This window comes from Phoca vitulina, unplaced genomic scaffold (genome assembly GCF_004348235.1).
Source record: "Phoca vitulina isolate PV1807 unplaced genomic scaffold, GSC_HSeal_1.0 scaffold7, whole genome shotgun sequence".
Taxonomy (NCBI): Eukaryota; Metazoa; Chordata; class Mammalia; order Carnivora; family Phocidae; genus Phoca; species Phoca vitulina.
Genome location: NW_022589710.1, coordinates 21,472,815 through 21,496,390, shown reverse-complemented (window position 1 = coordinate 21,496,390; position 23,576 = coordinate 21,472,815). Strand labels below are relative to the sequence as shown.

The 23,576-nt window shown below is 34.3% G+C and overlaps 1 protein-coding gene across 1 annotated transcript in view; it reads left to right on the top strand.

Moving 5' to 3' along the window:
- The window catches only part of MDGA2 (MAM domain containing glycosylphosphatidylinositol anchor 2), a 796,100-nt gene that overhangs the window by 597,382 nt on the left and 175,142 nt on the right, over positions 1-23,576 (top strand). The window contains exon 8 of the mRNA XM_032405031.1: positions 7,384-7,677. Within this exon, the coding sequence (XP_032260922.1) occupies positions 7,384-7,677 (294 nt within the window). The remainder of the gene's footprint in view (positions 1-7,383; positions 7,678-23,576) is intronic.

The window sequence follows — 23,576 nt, the reverse complement described above, 5'->3', positions numbered from 1 at the left end:
TGTGATTTTACAAAATAGGAATTGTTTCCAATAAGTACCCATTTGGGGATTCCTATTCCTTTCATGAGAAATGAGCTATAGAGTGTTGCTGTCTTTCATCAAACATTTTATGTTACCGTCATGGTCCCTAAAAGGAAGCAAATATTGGCAGGTTCATTCATAAGTGAGAAACCTTTAGCATGCTGGATTTCTTTTGTCACCTGGAAAATCTTTTAAGCACACCTTACTAAATATCTTAATTGACACATATTAGTTAAGAAGATGGGTCAAGCTTATTAGTTTTAAAAGTGTTTTGCTGGCTTGGATTGGAATTATTTTTAAGTGGAAGGAAATTCTCGAATTTCCCTTAGTCATATGAATACTCCCCAGTGGCCACAGAACATCACATCCTTATGTTTCATGTCTCAAGGCAGTATTCCCACTCTTACTTGTGTGTTAGTATCTGCTGTGAGGTTTAGATTAGATTAGAATATTTCCAAAAATAGTGTATGGAGATTTTAAAATATGGATTAGAGTAATGATATTATTCTCACTTATATTGCATATACTTTTTTTGAATGGAAGAAAAATGAGTAGTTACAGTAAGCATGCTGACAAATTCACTTAACTAATGTCTTTTCCTTATCCATAATCCATTATGAGAAGTCAATAGTCAGTAACTGTTGCAATTGCAAACTATTTCGTTCTTTACATCCATGTAAAATTATTTTGTGATTTTTCAAAACTTCGAAATTTGAGTATATCCTTGCGCCTGTCTCATGCTTACAAAGCTAATCTGTAATGAGGTAGCAAAAAAGAGATTGAGGACTGTTGATGTGGACACTGAGAAAGCTCTCAAGTGTCATAGAATATCTTTTCTTTAAAAATATGTGGTCTGAAATAAGGATGTTACCAACCTAGGAGTCTCAAGGATCACCAAGGATGAAACTCACATCCAGTCTGTAAAAGTTTTTAAAATTTACATGTTGTTTTTGAAGATTACCAAAAAAAATAGATTTGGTTCATTTAAATTAGTTATATCTACAAATTCAGTATTTACTTGAGTCTTACTTTTTTACATTTCTTTATATACATCTGGTCAGCTTGAGAATTCCTGGATTCTGACCTCTAGGGGTCATTTTTATAAACACACTTTTTTTTGAAGTCTTTTATTTATGTTTTAAATAGAGATTATACATTTTAATTTAAAACATACATAGGTGTTACAAACTGTTTCTCCCTAAAATTCAAGTATAATTAAATTAATGCCATACTTAGTTTAGGATCCTTAAAAATGGGAGTCTGGTTGTCCTTCTGGAGAAAATTCTACTTATTACTTACTTTATTATAATTTTTATGTTAAAAGAAATATATCGTTCGTTTCAACATCTACTATTAAAGTCCACTATAAATAGTTATGTGTTTCAAGCCAGGAAGTCCATAATAAGCATATTGTGATGTCTTTGTTTTAGACAGCATGATATTTTCTCATACAGTTCAGATGAACTAACTTTCCCCTGCATTCTTTTTTTTTTTTTTTTTTTTTTTTTTATTTTATTTTTTTTTTAAAGATTTTATTTATTTATTTATTTGACAGAGAGATGAGAGAGAGCACAAGTAGGCAGAGAAGCAGGCAGATGGAGAGGGAGAAGCAGGCTCCCCGCAAAGCAGGGAGCCCGATGCGGGACTCGATCCCAGGACCCTGGGATCATGACCTGAGCCGAAGGCAGCCGCTTAACCGACTGAGCCACCCAGGCGCCCTCCCCTGCATTCTTTTGAGTGAGGAAAATAGACCAGTCATTTTCTGAGTAATGACTAAAGATTAAATTTCCTCAGCTTCCTTCCCAATGAAGAAATAAAAACATTTGAATTTTCTGTATTTGTTTTGTTTCACAGTCTGTGATACAATGGAAATGTTGACAGAAAACCAGTTTAAATTACTTGTCTATGTATTTATGTTTGGAATGAGAAACTTTGGTGTCATATCATGCTCTTCAAGTTTCTCTGATTATAGCATCTTCTAAAGTAGCATTTCAGATAAGAAAAATCAAAATCGGGGTATGTATAATCTATATGTCATAAAATGTACCTTTGTGTTTTCACCAGGAGGAAATTTTTTCTACTGAGTACACTATGGATAAATGTGGATCTCACAAGGTGCAGACATTTCAAAATTTTCTACTTAGTTTGATGCTTTCACTGGAGACAATATTTCAAGAAAAAATAATTTAATTGATTTAAAAAAAGGATGTAAAAACATCATGACAAATGATAAATGGCATGTCCTCAAGCTAGTTCTTTCTTTTTTTTCCCTTTAATTTACAGCTTATCTATTCGGGTTTTTTTTTTTTTTTTTTTTTGAAGGGCTTAGAAATCATATCTTCTTTTTTATTTATTTTTTTATTATGTTCAGTTGTATCTATTTGGATTTTTAAATGAAAGGCGAAAGAAAAGAAAAACTGGAAGAGTCCCTGTTTGACTCAACTTTCTCATACACCCACACACATCTCAAGATATACCACATCTGAAATCTATACTAACAACATATTTTGCAGAAGATTCTGCTACTTCTGTGGGCTACTAATTATTGAAGGACTACATTTCACTATTTATTGCTTTGGTTTTAAAATCTTTACGATTTATGTCTCTTATATTTATTTCTATTATATACACAGCTTTTTACCTCACCTTCTTACTCTTCTCACCCTCTCTCCCTCCCTTCCTTCTTCAATTATTTCCTGACTTCCTTGTTCGTGCCAAGCAGGAAAGCAGGGCACTTTAGAGGTAGAGTGACTCTGCACTCTGAGGGAGAAGGCGCTCTGTGCCTTCAAGGAGCTGTCTGGTCAGGGATATAGATGTGGGAGAAAAGAGAGGGCAAAGCCAAAAGTACAGGTCAAACAAGTACAGGGTGTAATACTTGGCCAGGAAGAGTGAGCAACAAACCCAGTCTAGGGGTTAGGCAGTTATCACAAAAGTGGTAATATTTGAACTGAATCTCAGCACATGAGGCAGGCAGGAGCTCCTAGAAGTCAGCAAGGGCCAGATATGTTGGACATAGGAAAGAAGCACTTGTTCGAGAGCACAGAGATTCACCAGTCAGTGAAACTGCAAGAGAATGAATGTTCTGGGAGTGAGCATTTCTCAGACTGTGTCATCCAGGTTACCATGCCCAGGTGATACATTTGTGTTATTAAAAAGTGGAGTTTTTATCAGATGAGCTTTGGAAAATAGATTGCATTACCATTTTAGGTTTCTCCAGGCTTCTTGGAACCTGTAACGTGCTCATATGCATTGCACATGTGGTAGAAGAGTGAAAGAGAAAGGGAAATATACAAAGAAAGTAAAATTCATCAATAATCCCACACTCTGAGAGAACCACTGTTAGTGTTTTCGTATAGTTTCTTCTGGGTTTTCCTTTCCTCTATATTTTTCCCATATATGCCTCTTGCTCTTCCCTGAATCGGTGCACAATTGCCTCCCTGTCTTCATTTGTACATTCAATGTAACATGTTTTACTGAGTTCCTATCACATGTGAAATAGAGTGCTGGATACTAACAATATAAAGTATATGTTTTCTTCCCTTAAAGAAGCTCCTTGCTAACATTCATCATCATATGTCCTTTTTTATATAAAAACTTGATCCTACTGTTTGGATTGCTCAGTAACATCTTTTACTCACTTAATCATAGTGGTTATAGCTATTCATACTATTCACTAAGTGCTTTTCTTAACAATATGAGCATCTTTATCAATAGATGTAAGTCTATAACATCATCATCTAAAAGGCTGCATCATATTTTATCGTGTGACTGTACCATGATTTATTTAATGGATCTGTCAGGCTGTTTTCAGGGTTTTTTTTTTAATTAAAATAGTATTATGATGAGCACTCTCGATGAGGACTGTAGTTTTCATAGTGACATGAACAAAACTGTATTTAAGATGATAAAGCAGCTGACAGGGTAGCAGGAAGGCTGGAATAATTAGACTGATGACAGAGACTACTTATTAGTGTTGCAAGAAGAGAAAATGATGAATTCTACTAAGCAATCTACCGATAGCCATGAAAAGAAATAGGCAGTTATGAGAGACATTTTAATGAGGAACCAATGCAGCTGATTGGAAGTGGTGGGCAAGAGGAGATGGTAAAACAAAGAAAACTCTATGGGTTTCAGTTAGCAGATGAGGTGTGTTGATAATTAACTACCAAACTAAGTCAAGAAAAAATAGCACTTAGGTTTGGGTATTTGAAAGATTAGAATTAAGCTGCAATCATAGACTGAAAGAGCCTCGAGATAAAGTTAGAATTTGTATTACCAACATATAGGAGAGAGAAATCTGTGAGAAAAAAAAAAAAAAAAATGAGAGCTCCTAACAGGGAAATTTATAGTAATATTTAAGAGAGTTGCCTGCAGAATTCTAGAGAATGAAAAATTTAATGTGGAGAGAGAGGGAGAAACTACCAAAACTTTGAGAAGTTATAAGGTCTTCTTCACCAAGAAAGATGCAAAGAAAGATTAACTCTGATTCCAAGATTTTAAAAGCCTCATGGAAGAGATGGTAAATAAACTATATTTTAGTTGGGCTTTGCTGTTTAGCAAAAACTGGGCTAATTTAATTTTAAAAATCTATTTTTATTTTAATCTAGATTAAAACTGAGGCTTATATTTCTGTAATTTTGATTATGTAGGGAGGAAAGTTTACCTAAATAAATAACACAAATAAATGTATAAAGGGAATTGTTTAAACTACGTAGCATGATTAAACTCAAAAAATTTATTTAGCTAGTCCACCATCTTTTTTTTTTATTAGAATTGCCTAAAGTATTGAGGTCTTTGAATAGTCATCTTTTTAAGTCAGGAAATAAACACTTTCATTTAGCACCATGTCTGTCCTTCACATTCTACTATTTGTTTTTATAGTCAGAACATTAATAGCCTTGGACCTCATAAAGTACAAATTCTTAGTTTCAAAAATGAAGAAATTAAAGCTCAGAGGGACTAAGGTTGGCCTCAAGGTCATGTGGCTTGTTTTTGGAAGAGATGAGGAAGAAAGATTTCAAACAATAACATTCCATTAAATAAATAATCTTTTAATTTATCATTTATTTTCATTTCTTTCACAAAGATTTATCTGAATTTGGATATATATTTGGGCTGGGGTATTTTATAAGCAATTTTAACATACATATGAAATATTCTAATATAGATAGAAAGGTATTTAAGATAAATAAAGATACATAAGATATAAAATAGATTAGATAATTTGCAAAGAATGTGTCATTTACCCCTTCACATTTCTACCTTGGCTCTTTTTTATTGTCCCTAATAGAGTGACCAAGAGATAGGCAGGGAAGATCGGTCCAATTTGACCCTGGGAGCACAGCAGTAATGATCAGGAGGAGGGAGGTCCAGTGCTAACTCAAGTTATTCATTCCAGACACCATAGTTTACTGGAGATTGCTGTAGGGAGCATGTCGCAATATTGGCCACCTGCTGTAAATTAGCCTCAATTTGAATTTTGTTCAAATCAAAGCATTTGTCCTCTCTTATTCTCAGTGTTCTCATTTGTTAAATTTTAATATTAAATATTTGATCCTTAGGATTATCAAGGGAATGAAAATGTAAAACCTCTAATTATGCCTGGCACATAGTAGGGGCATAATTAATGTTAAATGCAGAGGTTACTGCTGTCGTTCTTTATGCTTTCTCATGGAGGGTGAGTCAATATTACAGCTTCTTCCCCATCCCGCTGCTTAGAATTGTATCATTCCCTTGTGGTTCATTTCAAAAAGAACAAATTATTTAACTAAATCATTTACTTTTTTATATTTACAGAAGCTAATAATTTAATCAGATTAGTTATGTAGATTTTTGAAATGTAACCATTTTAAAAGATATATTTTAATGTCAAATTCTGGAATGTATGTATCTACTTCAAGAAGGTGGTGGTGTTTCATAATTTCTAATTTCTAAGATGTATGCATTATATAACTAGTTTTTTAAAATAAGAAGTAAATGAAGGAATTAAATGAAAAAATAGACACGAAGATAATTAAATAGCAAGATAATCAACTCTCCTGTCATTTTGGACTTGAATTTATTTTTCTCTGTGAGTAATAAGAGCAATAACATTTCAACATAAGTTGAAAAATAATTTAAAAATTATGTTTGCTTTTGTTCCTGGGCACTGGAACACAGTAATGCTAGAAGTAAGAGTAAAATTTTGCCTTTTATCCATATATGCAGTACTACCTCCAAGCGGAGCACCTGACATTTATCAGAAGAATAGAATTATTCAAGTATTTCTGGTTATTCTTATTCTGGCGTTCTAAGTTAGCCATACATACTTTTTTGATAGATGTTTTATTGCACAAATACAATGGATTTCATGTACATTTGTATAAGAAATAAAAGTCTTCAATGGGAACAGGTGATACCCTTTGTAATAAAACACTTCGGGTAGTACTTGCCTCTTAGTGGTTCATGCTTTTCACTAAACCCTAACATAAATATACTCCAGTTCAGTAAAGTAATTTCCATTAAAATGAACCTCTCATAAATATCTTCAGTAAAATCAGAAATTAGCTTTACCTGAAAAAATTACAATTCTTACGTCGTTGAAATGTTTTGGAAAGTTCACCTGGAATTAATTCTACAGAAATAGAGGCAAATTATGACAAACTATTTACAATGACCTCAAAAGGTCTTAAAAGGAAATTGCATGAAATCCAAATGTTAAAAAAATATTAAAAGTCCAAGGAGAAGAATATGGTGAGTGGATTCTCAGAGTGTGGCATTGTAAGTCGATTGTTCCATTCCATTTCCATTAAGGAGAAAACAAACCCTAACCTTTAGCAGTTTGGCAACAGTTTCTGTACCAGAGTCAAAACTTATGATTTTATATCAGAGGTTCTTCTTTTTCTTTTTCCTATTACTTGTGTATACCGTGCCAGCTAAGTTGATAATGTCTCTTATCCCTTTCTTTTAGCATCCTTGGGTAAGAGAGGACAGCATAGGAAACAAGACTGAAAAGCTGAATCCTACCTTCAGCAAGCAGGATCACTCTTCTGTGAAATGCAGATATTAAAAACCCAGTTAATGGCTGATAATGACATGTCATTGAGTAGATTGTTCTTATGTTGACCATTCATGTTCCAATTTAATGCTTTATTTATTTTGCTAATGTTTGAAGACCTCATTTGTGAGAGTTGTAGGAAAACAATTCAGAATTCTTTTAAGTGAGAGTATGTGCCACTGATTCCCAGGGTCTCTATTATTTTTGTCATCTGAATTGTCACACTTCTTCAACCAGCAGAAATTGTTTCCTTATGATTTTCTGTGTTTGAATATGCTTTACCAGTTTATACTAACCTTGAAAAATTTTCTTTTTCCCATTTCAAGTTCCACCCAATCTGACTGTTCCACAGGAAAAATCACCTCTGGTCACCAGAGAAGGGGACACAATAGAACTGCAGTGTCAAGTAACTGGAAAACCTAAACCCATCATCCTCTGGTCTAGAGCGGATAAAGAAGTTGCAATGCCTGATGGCTCAATGCAAATGGAGAGTTATGACGGAACACTGAGGATTGTGAATGTATCGAGAGAAATGTCAGGAACGTACAGATGTCAGACCAGCCAGTACAATGGATTTAACGTGAAACCAAGAGAAGCTTTGGTGCAGCTCATTGTGCAGTGTAAGTAATATTTTTTTTTTCCATGTGTTCCATTGGGGGACAAGGGAAGAAAGGATACGGTTATTCAGCTAGCAAAATGATGTGGATTTTGGAATTGGATTAAGATAAAATGTTTCTAACCTTGTCACTAGCCAATTGAAACTGTAGTTTTCCCTAAATCTGCCTCTTGCTTGAGCTGATACTCATAGAAAAGAACAGTATCAGTGTGTGTGTGTGTGTGTGTGTGTGTGTGTGATGATGACGGTATTACATGGTTGGTTAATGCCAAAGAATCAACAAATCTAATGGTTAAAAACTGGCCATGTGCACTGAGGCAAAGTAGAGATGGGAAATAATTGCAATTACCATACTCTCTTATTTTCACAGTTCTTGTTTCTACTTTAGGCATTTGCATGCCCTTTGCCCAAATTATCCACCTATTTCAAAGCATCCCTTTGCTTAAATTGTGGAGACCTAATCATTGAAAAGCTATGTTTGCATATCTGAAGTTGTAAGAGTAGATTACATAATTATCTAGTAATATTGAGATAATTCAAATATTAGGTACTGAATTTTTGTTTGATTTTCTTAACAGAAAATGGTTTAACTGTGAGAGTTAAATATGATCAATTATTTGTATTGAAATCACTGTTACAGTTCTGACCAAAAAAAAAAAAAAAAATTGTAGACATTGTGTACTATGAATTTGCTTTTAGTATTAAAAGAACTTAAATTTCTAAATGTAAAAAAAAAAAGTTTAATGCTGTGCTTGACATTAGGTTATTAGAGGATGCCCTGGTAATTCGGATGGTGGGTGGTACATAGTGCCAAAAGAGAAGCAGCAAACTAAACACAATCTCTTCAAACTCCAGTAGTGCTGCTCTAAGTTTTAATTGATGTACAATTTGTTAAATACATGGTGGCAAAGTCTTTAAGAATATGAATGAATTAGATGAAACTATACACTTTGATAAGCAATGATGTTGTTTCCTTCCTATGGCTCTCTAACTCAGAAAATGGAAAATAGAATTTAATCCAAAAATGTCTCTTTTTATATTAGATTTAAGGATGTTGGCAAATTGGATTAACTGACTTTAAATTTGAAAGAATAATTGAGATATGGAAGGATTATGTTTGGAACTGATACCAAGTTCATTTGTGACTGAATTATGCGAGGGGGGGGGCGTGGAGAGGAACAAGGTTCTGGGCACTGCTTAACCATTCCCTGTCCCCATTCTTTAGAAACTCAGATTCTAGTTTGCTATTTGCCCTATATATATGCAAACTGATAATCTGTCAAATACCTTGGCTGATTTCCAATTGATTATGAGTTTGTTTGTTGTTTCCAAATAACACAGCTTTTAGATAGCAAGTTTTATTCAGCAGTTTAGTATTGCTTTTTCCTCTCTGGTCTTTGTGCCCATGACAAGCTCATGGGTAGGAGGTTCATGTGAAAACAGGTTCCAGACAGAAAAAAGAGAAAAGAATTAAAAAAGAGAAACTTCTCCTCAATTCTCAAAAAAAAAAAAAAAAAAAAAAAAAACTTTCCAGGGACCGTAGAGGAAACTGATACAGTTTGGAATACTTTGTTCTTGTTGGTAATCACAGAGTTCTGTGCTTCCTCTGGAATTAGGCACAAAGCTTTGGTGTTCCTAAAACTGTTAGGGCTACTAGTATCACTCTGCTCACACCTCTCTGGGGACGCTCTGATACAAATAAAAGTTAGGGAGCCCATTGATTCTAGGGAATTTCGAATTAAAGTTTTAAGAACCAGGATCTCCAACTGCATAGAATATGCAAACTTTCAGAATTCTATGAGTGCGTGAATTTTTTTCTTTCTTCTTCCTTTTTGCTTCTTAATAAGTCCCATAGGAAACATTAAGTTCAGCACAAGATTTAAAAATTCAATCCTGTAATAGTGGATGAAAATAAATACTGACATGGTTGTCTCTAATGTCACAGGATGTAATCAACTAAAAGACACCAATAGACATAGGCAAAGTCTAGTTCATTTAATGTAAATAAAAAGATCGTCATCCCAAGGTGACTTCACAGAGCAGGGGATATAATCTAACAGCACTTCCTCTCAGAGGCAAGCTTCCCTGGCCTATGAGGAAGCCAGCTGGGTTCCAGCAGCCTTGCCAGTTTCAGGTGAGGATGCCATTACATCTTTCGAGAAGCTCCCTTTGATGTATTCCCAATTCTCATGAAGAATCTGATTATGTGTCTGAGCATTTGCCAGGTACAAATAACCGGTAACAACTCCAGATTATTCCTGAGTGAATCCAACGTTGATTTTCTAGGCACGTAATCCCTGCTAGCCAAGTCCAACCTGCATGCCTAACTAAGGCTTGTTCCTGCAAAACTAATAATGCAGGAATTCTGATATTTTTAAAATGATAAGCATTCCAACTTTTATAGTGATTTCTTAAAAGCGTGAAAATAATGTGGGATTTGTGCTTAATTTGCAGTCATGCTACATGTGAGAAGTATCCATATGAATATAAAATACTAGGTTATTTCATACATGTGTGCACACACATCTACATACATATAGGTGCATCTGTTTATACTGTCTTCAGCAATTAGTTACATCACTGCAGCTACAAACTTTGCCTTAATATCTATTTTGTATTCTCAGCATAATATGTTTTGCATTAGAGCTATTCATTAACTCTGTTGAGTAAATGTAAGTCATGGTAAAAATGGAATAAGAATATATATATTGCAGGGCACCTGGGTGGCTCAGTCGTTAAGCGTCTGCCTTCGGCTCAGGTCATGATCCCGGGGTCCCGGGATCGAGTCCCACATCGGGCTCCCTGCTCGGCAGGAAGCCTGCTTCTCCCTCTCCCACTCCCCCTGCTTCTGTTCCTGCTCTCGCTATCTCTCTCTCTGTCAAATAAATAAAACCTTTAAAAAAAAAAAAAAAGAATATATATATTGCATACTCCTTGCTTCTTACATGACTGGTTGTTATTATTTAGGTTTCAGGAGTATCTGAGGACTTGTTGCACAGAGTGTGAGACCTGAAAGTGTTCAAGTATATGAAGAAGATGTCAAATTATTCTAACACTTATGAAATACCTTTTTTAGGACTTGAACTCTATACTGTAGTTTATTATGATTTCCTTTCTTAAAATATTTATTAGATTGGCAAATTCTGGGACAGTCTGTTTTACACACACATGCACACATAATACACACATATTTATATATAATTTTATGATTTGAAATGTAAAAGAATGAAAAAAAGATCTTTATAGCAAATAAACAAAAAACTGGTATCTCTAAGGCACATTTTTTTTCCTCGTTTAGTTTTACTGTGTCCAGTTAAACAATAACCAGTCAAAAAGACTAAAGGAGCACAGAAGTAATTGTATGTAGGACTTTGATGAGATTGTACGTGCCTAAATATAAATAGCATATATGTCTCCATAGTCTATAAATAATGGAATACTCTATTTAATGTTCTAAATTGCCTAATGAGATTTATTGTTACCTAATGCTGAATTAAAATTATAAAGCAATCATTTTATTAAAATGTATTGAATTATTTACTATCATCCTGTTAATTCGCTTCTTCTTAAAAGGTATAAAGAATGATTTAACAAGTGACAGAAGCCTCAAGGTATTTTACACCATTCTATGTCCTGTTAAGAGTAGCTAAATCATCAAAATGAAGTAATTTAAATTATTAAGTTCTTGTGCATATTGCTCATTCCTGGAAAGCAAAAAGAATATATATATTTTTTATTATAATATTTTTAACTTCGACAATTGCCAGTTATCCCAAATGATATGGGCCAGGACAGGTAGTTGCAACTATAATTCTAAAAGTTTGAAAAATCGTGACTTAATATTAATTTAAAATTTTTTAAAAATTGTTAGATGAAACTACAAAGTGCAATGTAAAGTTTTAATAACAGACCTTCAAATTTTCAGCCATTACTTAATTTCATCTCCATATTTTTGGAACTGTAATAATTCTTTTGTTAACTTTCCAGCTCATTTTTATTTGAAGCAGATTTATTCTATTACAATGGATTCTTTGAAAATAAAATAATTATATATGTCAATTGATCCATATCATTTAAAAATCATAGTATGTACAGAGCTTATCAAACAAAACTAGAACAATTTCCTAACAAAGTAACAGTAGTAAAATAATAAAAATTAAATAATGTTTAACTTACTCATTAGAGTACTGATCATTTGAATATTGATCAAATAAAAATGCCATTGGATGAATATATTCAAATATATATATTAAAAGAAGAAACTAAGATAGGCCTATTGTCTTCCTAAAGGAAATTATTGTTTTTCTTTTTTTTAAAGTACACAAGATTTATTGGTGTATTTCTTATATTTGTATTATATAAGTATACTTTATGTACTATGAAATTAATTTCATAAACTAGAACATTTTATTTTAATAAAAGCTATCCTTTAAATGGTTTCATCTCAAAGCACTGGTAATATCTTTTAGTAAAATGAGTATATTTTAAAATACATTTTCTTGAAAATTAGTTGGAGAAGATATATGCTGCACTGAATGTCACTTTTATTATTAAAGCTTCATTATATATATGCACACTTGTTGTACCTACAATACAGATTAATAGGAGAAAATCAAATGTAATTTCATATATACAGGGAATCCATATAGACATGGAAATTCCAGAGACAGTCGGGCAAAATAAGGTACCTATGTCATTCAGAATTAAGAAGTGGGTAGGGGGCGCCTGGGTGGCTCAGTCGTTAAGCGTCTGCCTTTGGCTCAGGTCACGATCCCAGGGTCCTGGGATCGAGCCCCGCATCGGGCTCTCTGCTCAGTGGGAAGCCTGCTTCTCCCTCTCCCACTCCCCCTGCTTGTGTTCCCTCTCTCGCTGTGTCTCTCTCTGTCAAATAAATAAATAAAATCTTAAAAAAAAAAAAAAAAGTGGGTAGGGCTCTGGGACTTCAAAGAGAAGGAATGCAATCACAGGAAGATGAAAAAGAGTAAATGTTTGGTAAGCAAATGTTTGTTAGGTTACTGGGAAACAATAGGACATAGAGGACTTTGATCGTTTAAACAAGCCTTGCTAGGTTCTTCCCTGTCTATCCTAGCCTAGTTTATAGCATAATGTAGTTATCTCTGGTGATAGCTCTCTTCCTGGAGCAGGTTCTCTATCTAAATTCTTTGTGGGGGAGGTAAAGTGTTTTTCCTGAATCTGCTAGGTTTGGATTGTTTTTTAACTCAAAATAATCTTCATGCTAAAGTGGCCCGTCTTGGGGTGGTCTGCCCTTGGCAGCTACAAGATCATGGACCTTATAAAGAAAAAGAAAGTTAAATATAGATCAGAATGTACTGGAACATCTATGCTTATTATTGTTAGACAACTTACTGAGTAATTTTCTGTAGTGTTGAGATATATAGAATGACTGTATTGAGTGACTATAACTACTTTTTGGATTTTTTTAAACAGCAAAATTGCTCTGAAAATAACAGTGTGACTAGAGATTAAAGCTAATACAAGAGACAAAGTAACTACTGATAAAAAAAGAAACAAGAGAGCAATTTGCCTTCACAGGGGAAGATATTAAAGGCTATCCAAAGGAATTTATAAGTGAATGGACAAGAATTTTAACTTATTAGCAGAACAACAAAAGGACTTCCAGCTCAGTAACCTACTTACCCAGATGCATTTCCTATTTTCCATATTTATTCAGTCTATCCTTTCTCAGCCTTATAGACAAGATAATTCGGTGGTGAGTCTTTAGCTAGGCTCCTACTCCTCCCTTCTTCTGTTCCCACCAGTTCCTCAACTGCTTTCACTCTTCAAGTCCTGGCTATGTCCCACCTCTTTAGAAAGTCTCTTGGTACTTGAGAAGGGCCCTCCTTGATAGTCTTTTGGACATGTGTTTAATCTGCTCAAGACAATTTAGAACTCAAAGTAAAACATTGCTTTGAACATATACTTTAGATGATATACTGTTTTCAAAAGCATTGGTTATTATTTCATCATTGCCTTCCTCAAAACTCACTTGTCAAATTGATAGATTCTTGATTACTGACCCATTTCTAGGGTCTCTATACTTGGGAAAAGTTTAACGCCAAAGCTCTACTTGGTAAGAAATTATTGACTCTTATTATTATCTTCTCACTGGAAAAATTTGTAATATACTCCACTAGAATGCTGGTTGGGAAAAGCTTTTAAGTTTACTAAGAATATAATATTTAAGCATTTATTTTTCATATTTTAACCTTAATGATTATTGAATAAAACTTGGCATTTATTATACAGTGTTCTTTTATTTGAATTAAATGGCTATGCTTTTTTTGTTGTTTGCAGCAATTATTAGAAATATAAATCAACTGAACCTAAGGTAATGTTAATATTATGAAAACATTAATATTGATGCTATTTTCTCCATCCTACCTTTCCCCTCCCTAAGGTAGTTAAGATCTCTTCTTTGGAAAGAAGAAACAATAGTTTTATAAGGTGGTGTACAATTTAAACTGTCGAATTTCTACTTCAAGTCAATATGTCCTATAAATATCTTACCTCATTTCCCAGTGGATTTAATGAGGAATTATAATGGAGCTGCCCTGAAAACGGATTTGTTTTAACATTTTATTTTTATATTACTCCTGAATATTTGAAAATTGAACTTCCCAAGTGGGTATGTTATTCTGCAGAAAGCCTTTTTAGAATGAATTTACTTTAGCTGAACTGCTCCTGCCCTCCCAGGCAATCAGCTTGCTCCCTGTTTTCTCACTCTTCCAGAGAAGATAGCAGCGTAGATAACCATCTAAGGAAATTGTCAGAGAAAACTGAAATTCTCTCTTTCTAAATAGCTTCTCAGTGTAGAACACAGATGTGATGTCTTTATTGAGCAATGGAGTACAGATTATCTGGAAAGGGGATAGGTTTATCCAGTATATAAATCATGTAAAGAAACTAAATTCATGGTTTTTTTTCCTTGTTGCATCTCTGGTTCTCTCTTGATGTAGATACAAACATAGTTTAATATTTAGAAAAATTTATCCATTAAAAGTTTTGTGTTCAGTGTCTATACAAAGAAGCGGGATGGGGACCAGCCAGTTTTAGTAGAATGATTATAAGTAGTCCAAATTTAACCCAGCCAAATCTTGTGTTAATTGATATTGTCAGTTAAGTACTTATGCCCACCCCTGTAGAAATAGATTCAAGTGAATGATTACAGCATTTCCATAACACTGAAAAGATATTTTTCCTTGAAAAATCTTTAGATCTGTGATTAAATTAAATGGATTTTGAATGAAGAAAATTTATGCTGTCTCTTTTCCCAGGAGCTTGTCCTCACCTCCTCCCTTTCTCACTTTATGGAAGTATATTATCTAAGAGAGGTGAACATAAACACATATATAAGCATATATGTGTGACCATAAAAATTCTGTGACTCTTTTATCTTTCTTAGTTAAAAGGGGATTTACTTCTCATCCAAAAATAAGTGTATTCTTCCCAAATATAGAATTTAGACATTTTCTAAATACCATGCTCTTCTCCCATGAAAACAAAAAGGTAATAATAATCCATTAAAATAAATTATGCATAGAAGTTTACAATAATATACCCCATGAACATGCCTGTGACTTAATCAATTTATCTTAAATAATATACCACCAATAAAATGCTTAGTGCACAGGAAAATATAAAGTAGGCAGAAGACATGGGTCTCTGGTTAAGAAAAAAATGCATAAGCATTTCAGAAGCTAGATAACAATGTTAGAAGTTGAATGTCAAAAGGCATTTCATTCATTGTACATAAAACCAATCAGGAAGTGAGAAAGGATAGGCCAGTATTATGAGAGAAAGGCGTGACTTCCTGTCCCTTCATCAGAAGACCCACATTTAAGCAGTATTTAATACACCTGCAAACAAATGGAATTCATAGAGAAGTTTAGATTATGTATTGTTAACAATTTTTATCTTTAGTGGTTATCAATTGTTTGATCCAGTATCAGAGTTTGATATTTAATTCCACCCCAGATTTTTTTGTCTTGCATGCATTATATTATTTGGGGTTCTATTGTATTATGTTAATAGCTTTTAACCTAGTAGTAAACTACTGTATAACCTACTGGAGGGTCTTCTTAGGTTCAATTATATTCAAACTCACGGGACTACCATAGACACATATGGCATCAAATTCACTTTACAGATATAAGATTGGCACCACAGCTTGTCAGCATGTCCTCTCACTCCCCGCTCCTGGGGACACTTGAAAATTCTGAAAGCATGTTTGGTTGTCATGATTGGAGAAGGTGAGATGCTCTTGGCATCTAGTGCATGGAAGCCAGGGATGCTTCTAAATGTCCCAAGGCATAGGACAAACTCCCAACAAAGAAGTATTCTGCCCAAAATGTAATAATTTATTGTATGTGGGGGTTATCCTATTAATTTTAGGGTTTTTAGAGGCATTCCTGGCCTCTAATCTTGACATGCCACTAGCACACCTCTTTTCATGTCATAACAACAACAAAAAATGTCTTCAAACATTGCCAAGTGTCCCCTGATGGGCAAAATTACCCCAGGTTAAGGCCTACTACCTACATAATGGTTCATATATATAAGGAGAGAAGAGCTGTATAATTTGGGGATGGGAACTCTGGCAGAATCCTCTGCCCCACAAGAACCAATGTCTCTTGTAACAAACCTATAGATAAAACTTCCAGTGCCTAAAGTTACAAAGAGTCACTGCACTAAGCTCAAAGCTGTGGCATCCTATTAGATAGGATTCCTCTGTTCCTATTCCTCTCAATCCAGAAGCAATTTAATACAGAAATGTTGCCTAAAACCATAGTTGACATTCTTCTTTTGTCAAGTTACCAGGGAAGCACAGCAGAACTTTAAAAGAAGGTCAGATTCTCATGCAGCAGGGAAAACAGTTTTGTCATCTTTTGAAATGCATCTCCTCTTCATCTGCCATGTTAAACTTTCTTAGTAATTCTTTTGCTTTAGTACTTTTCTTTGTTTGACCATAATAATTACAGTTGTGTGTATTGAGCAAGTATATTTCCAACATACCTTACTTTTATTTATTTATTTATTTATTTATATTTTTTTAAATTTTTTTTATTGGACTCCTCTTCTGTGGACTGCTGTGACTATATTCTTTCTTTGTAAGTTTCTGGCTTTGTATCTGGGTTTGGGAAGGAGTAGCTATACTTCATGATGTTCCATCAGATCATTTGATCTCATGAATTCCTTTCTTCTGGCAAATGAGGATTTCCTTGAAGCCTTAAAGATTCTAGTAGGAAAAAGCAAAAGTTGTTCAAAAGGAAACTTTGAGACTTAAGCTGACTGTGCATTGAGAAATTGGAAGAAATTCTCTCTATTTCACACTTTATTAGACTTGTTTTAAATGGGGAAATTACTCTTTCTTCTTAATTCCAAACTATTTTCAAAGAGAAAGAAGTCAAATACTTTTCTTGAAAATTAGTGAATATGTGGATTTTGTTCTTTAATACTGTTTTTCAATGAATGGAATAAAATGTTTTCCTTGAGAAAGATTGTTATGTAGCTTGAGTAATTTTTTTTTCAATTAAAGAAGAGTTTAACTTTAAAAAAAATAATCAAGTGTGGAAATATTAAAAATTAAGCAGGAATTGAAAAATACTTAAGAAAAATGAGATGCAGTTTCTTAGCATTTTAACTAGTTGCATTGAAATGCATGAAATGGCCGGGGTGCCTGGGTGGCTCCTTCTGTTAAGCAGCCAGCGGACTTGATTTCAGCTCAGGTCTTGATCTCAGGGTCCTGGGACTGAGTCCCCCCTTAGGGCTCTGCATGAAGCAGGGAGTCTGCTTATCTGTCAGGATTTCTCTCCCTCTTCTTCTGCCCCTCCGCCCATCACTCAGGCACACTCTCTGTCTCTGTCTCTCTTTCTCAAATAAATAAATCTAAAAAAGAGGGGGCGCCTGGGTGGCTCAGTCGTTAAGCCTACGGCTCAGGTCATGATCCCAGGGTCCTGGGATCGAGCCCCACATCGGGCTCTCTGCTCAGCGGGAAGCCTGCTTCTCCCTCTCCCACTCCCCTGCTTGTATTCGCTCTCTCGCTGTCTCTCTCTCTCTGTCAAAATAAATAAATAAAATCTTTAAAAAAAAAATCTAAAAAAGAATGAGATAGCTGAATTATTCTGATGTTCCTTCAGTTATTCTTAGTTTCACTGTGGTCTGTCAGTGTCAACATTTTTTCCAGTGATTCTAGTATTTGAAGATAAAGGTTCTTAAGCACAAGCTAAATGCTTTGTGTACAACATAGAATGATAAATATAATACTTTATTGCTGAGTTAAAAGATTTAAGTAATCTGAGTATGTGAAGTTTTCACTGTAAGTACTGATTTGAAACCCTAAGGAATAAGGCACAAATGTATGCAAATATTTAGAGAGATATAAATGTGTATGATGCATGCCTGTCTGCCTATGTATCTACCTTTCTATCCATCCATCCATCAATCCATCTGTCTGTCTCAGTGTTGGCTTCATGCAAACTGCATGTTTATTGAGTGAACACTCATTCTTATTAATGCATTTTTCTTCTTTGCCTTTTATGATGCCATATGTGCTAGCTCTGTTTTTACTTTCCACTCGTGTCTTTTTTGTTTGTTTGTTTTAGAGAGAGTGCGCGAGCAGGGGGGAGAGCAGAAGGAGAGGGAGAGAGAGAATCTTAAGCAGGCTCTACGCTCAGCATGGAGCCCAACACGCAACTCTTATCTCACAACCCTGAGTTCATGATCTGAGCCAAATCAAGAGTCAAATGCTTAACCGACTGAGCCACACAGGTGCTCCACCACTTATATCTTTATTTCTATTTATTCTTCCTTTCTCCGAATCAGGTTTTGTTCCTATTGTTCCATTGTTCTCTTACTATACACCCCATTGCTTGGCAATATAAGGACTTAAACTATGACTCTGTGCAGACTTCCCTGCATTTGTATCTGAGGCATTCATCCAGCTTCTGTGAACTTCAACTTAGTTTCCTGATTTATTCTAAAATCTAATGTAACCAAAATTAAACGTGTAGTGATTCCTTAATTATTTTTTTCTTCTCTTGAGTTCCCTGCCCCTCTTAAGAAATCTCTCTCCTCTCTGTTATCAGCATCCTCATTCTATCTTCTTTCTTTCCCAATATGTATTTGAAAGTCAGGATATTGGATTCTGAAATTAGAAACCTGGTTTAAATTCCAGCTTTGCTACTTTAACTATAATTTCTCTCAGTGTTTATTTTCCATATCTCCCGTGATTGAGATTTATTTTCATCCATTATATTACACATATCTCTGAGAACTGAATTCAATGATGCCAAAAAGTGTTTAGTCTAGTGTTGACACATAGATAATAATACTTCCTAATCATTAGCTCTTAGTTTTCACAACCTTCTCAGAATCCACTCCTGCCTCTCCAGTCCCACTGTCATTTTCAAAGCCAGATCCTTTCATGTCCTGCATGAAATTCCTACTATTTTTCCCACTGCTGATCTTCCCTTTCCTCCTCAGAACACTGATGTCAGATGAACATTCCTTTATGAGCAGGAACACTTTCAGTTGCAAGTGACAGAAAATTCTTATCTGATTATCATGGACAAGAAACTGTAGTAGATTCCAGGAACTTAAACATTAACATCTTCTCAACCATCAGCTTGAGTTTCTCTTTGTCTCCTTTATATTAGTGGTTCTCATTATTTCTAGGTACACCTGGAAAAAAAAAAAAAAAGTGTTCTTTTTTGCCTCTCATCCAAGGATTAACTCCAGTGGGATATGATTCACTTGGCTTAGGTAGCCATTCTCTTTAACAAAGGCATGACTGCAAGCATTCATTATTTCCTCTTTGTTTAGAAATTCTGCATAACTACTCATTATCCATGATTCAAAGTTCAGACTCCTAGATTGGCAAACAGGACCCTCCACCCTTCTCTGAGATCATATAACGTATTCCAGTCAAGGTGAACATTTCATTATCCAATGCACTTTTGAATTTACTACTTTTTGTAATTTTATTTTTTTCCCTCATGAATATGCTTAAAGTCACCTCTTCTGAACCCATTCTTTACCATTTTTAAGGCAACAGTTAAATGCCATTTCTCTCATAAAATTTCTCTCTGAAAACTCCAACTATGTCTTATCTTTTTATCCTCTAAATTGACACCTTTTTTCTGGACTTAGCAATTTCAGCATTTACTCCTAAATTATATATATATGAGATATCTATATATATCTGTATCTATCTAAATATAGAGATATAGATATATTTTCTTTTCTCTTTTTTTCTCTCCCCCTCATAAGAGAATGTAAGTTTTTCATATCATGAGTCATAATTGCATCTTCCAAAAGGACCTAGACCAGTAAATGCATAAACTAATGAATTATTTGAAATATGTACTTCTGGCTTTGGTCATGTTTTCAGCTGCTGTTTTGTTAATGAAGATATAACACTACATCACAGTTTTTACCCTAACTATGAATATGGCTACACTTCTAGAGGAGAAATAGACTATAAATTATAGGATAGATTCTGATTCTGCACTGGATCTAATTCTAGCTCTTTTTAATGTGTGACTAACTCTGTCTCTACCACCAATTTCCTTATGCATATGAAGAATTTAGTACGATGATCTCTAAGTAACAAGTGTCCAATTCATAATTAATGCATATATCACAGAGAACACATAGTAGCCATTTCAGGAATCTCCTAGAAACTGCTTATTTGAATTAAAAAGATGCACGATGATATTTCATAGCAACAAGTTCCCAGTGTTAAAATGTCTGTTCTAAGTGAAAGATGAGTAAAAAATAAAAAAGATAACCTGAAGACAAGTAGCACATTAATTATATCTGCTTTACACCCATTGCATCTAGAGAAAATACATTTGAAATCACGGAAAAAGCATTCTTAGTACAGGTAATGACAAGAGTTTTGTGCCGTGAGTTAAAATTTTTAAAGTTTATTAAACATATTGTCCTTGTGAATTTTACGTGAATCTTTCCTTTGCTTGGTTTATGATTAACTTCACTTTAGAATAGCAATGATCAGTAGGTACAATACTGAATCCATATACTGGTCCAGATATCATGCATACAGATATGTGTCATTTTCCAGTTACTTATTTTTAAAGGCTGTGGATCTGCTATCTTATTAAGGATACTGCTGTTTGGTTCCTTCTTTAGGAAAAAAATCATAAGAATACTTGCTCAAACAACTTAAATTATTTTATTTTTGTTTGTATATCTGTTTCTATGTAGATATCCTTTGCAGCTTATCTGTAAAGAAAATAAATTTTACAAAGCAATGGAAAGATATGGTAGCTTGGAAATTAAGACTTTTCTCTCAAACACCATTTCATCTCAAATGCCTAATTTAAAAATGAGATCGCCTGTTTGCTTTAGCAAGAAGCTTTTTCAAAAAAGTTTCTGAGCCTTTTTTCTTCAGAGCAATCTGTTAAAAAGTTCTTCTTCCAGTGTTTGAATATATTAGACCAGCTCATTTGGGTTAGAAAACTCAATTTGTTCAGCATACACATTAGTATTTATCTGGAGTTGAAAAATATTTTAATTGAAATGGCCACTTTGACCTTGAACAATATTAAAAGTAGCATTTAATAAATGATGTGACAGTCCTACAGTATGTGTTTTGGCTCCGTTCAGAAGTCTTAGGAAAACATGATTATTTTCTGAGGCAGCTTTTGAACATTCTTACCTTCAGAAGGTCTCTCTTCCTCTCACCTTCTCCCTCCCTTTGTATACATACATATATACATACATAATTTTAGGGAGTTATAATTTGAGTCTCTTACTCCTTCTTTGAAAATGGAACACACCTTGTCACTCATCTGTTTTCAGCAATCAGATTGGTTTTCTCTAGAATTCTACATGAGAAATTCTTGATCTTTTCCCTTTTTCATAGTGCTAAAGATGAACACCATGCCATCCCATGCTATGGAGTACACTTGATCTCAAATTACAGCTTAACCATAAGTCTTGGGTTTTTACATTGATGTCTAAATAAAAATGTTTCTTAAGAATCATATCTAACCTTAACCCCCAACCCTAGGCTCATCTAATATTTTTATATTTCATTAATTCATTTATAGAATTGCTTACAAATAATGTGTTTATTTTTGTGATTGTTAGAGAGGTTTCCATAAATGAAAAAAAAATTGGCAATCTGTATATGTATATTCTTTTGTTTACACTCAGTCTCAAGATAGTGCCTTAAAATTTCAGGTTTCGGGTTGAGTGGGGGCCTGAAATCTTGGGCTCAATCTGTCCATAAAATTCAAATAAAGTTTCTACATTCATTTATACTAAAACTAATAGGAACAGAAATGCATATTATTTCCCTTTTAGCAATAGTAATGCTACATAAATTCAGTTTAGATATGATACAGGTTTTCTAAAGTGTTCATTTCTTTTACCATGTAAATAATAATTTTACTTCATTTTTCCATAAAAATGTTGATTGTTACAAATGCCTTTCCACATTTTTTTTTTAAAGATTTCATTTATTTATTTGACAGAGAGACAGCGAGAGAGGGAACACAAGCAGGGGGAGTGGGAGAGGGAGAAGCAGGCTTCCCGCTGAGCGGGGAGCCCGATGCGGGGCTTGATCCCAGGACCCTGGGATCATGACCTGAGCTGAAGGCAGACGCTAACGACTGAGCCACCCAGGCGCCCTGGCCTTTCCACATTGTTAAAACAACATTAACAACATAACAACATACGGTGAACAGACTTAAAAAGTAAAGCCAAATTACAAAAGAACATCTACTTGTAGTGTATTTTTTATGCCTCACCATGATTGTTTTGTATACTTTCTTATTTTTTTTCTAATTTGGTCAAAATAATGACTATTTTTCCTGCATTATAAACTCAAAATATTGGCATTGCTTTGATTCTTGACATAGTTATGTTTAATTTATTGCTAAATGCTTCATTCTTTTCCAAGGTAATGAAACTATTTCTCTCTCTCTCTCTCTCTCTCTCTCATGTGAATCTGGCCATACCACCTGAAAACAGTGTTTATAATCTGTCTTTTATTTCTCTGCATTCCTTTCTTTACTTCATTCCCTTGCTTGACACTAGTTTCTGCATTAGCATCGTGGTTGTTAAGCTATAGCTCCAAATGATCTCCATAGTTTGACCTACCTCCTCGCACTGCTGTGATTTGTGCTACCAACCTTGTGATGGTGGTTTAGATGGGCCTTTGTCCTTTCTTCCCACTTTTTACCACTGAGGGTCAGTTGTTCTAGAGAGCCTTTCTTTTCTCTCTCTCTCTTTTTTTTTTTTTTTGGAAATGCATTATATTCAAGTGTCAGTATATTTTAGTTTGTACAGCATCACTAAGTCTATAAAATTGCTGAAAGTATGTGTGTGTATATTATAGCATACTTTTTTGAACCAAAAGACATAGACAAAGCTTGAATAGTTGGTGTAGTGTTATAATGTATGAGATACTGATCTGTTCATGAAATTTAACTACACTGAATAAGACCTTCTGGGCTTATGCATTGCAAGTACTTTTTTTCTTCTTTTTCTCTTTTTTGTTTCAATTTTTAATTTAAATTCTAGTTAAGATACAGTGTTAACTAACTTTTTTTCTTAAACAATTGCTTTTTGTTGTTGCTGCTGCTCGGTGGGGTGCCACATTTACTTATTTATTTTCACTCTAATCATTATTCAAATGGGAAAGCTTTAATTAATTCTGTCAATAAATATTTACTGATAGTCTACCAATTTTTGTGCTAGCATAAGGGAAATTCAAATAAGAAAGAAAAATAGGGGACGCCTGGGTGGCTCAGTTGTTAAGTGTCTGCCTTTGGCTCAGGTCATGATCCCAGGGTCCCGGGATCGAGACCTGCATCGGGCTCCCTGCTCATCGGGAAACCTGCTTCTCCCTCTCCC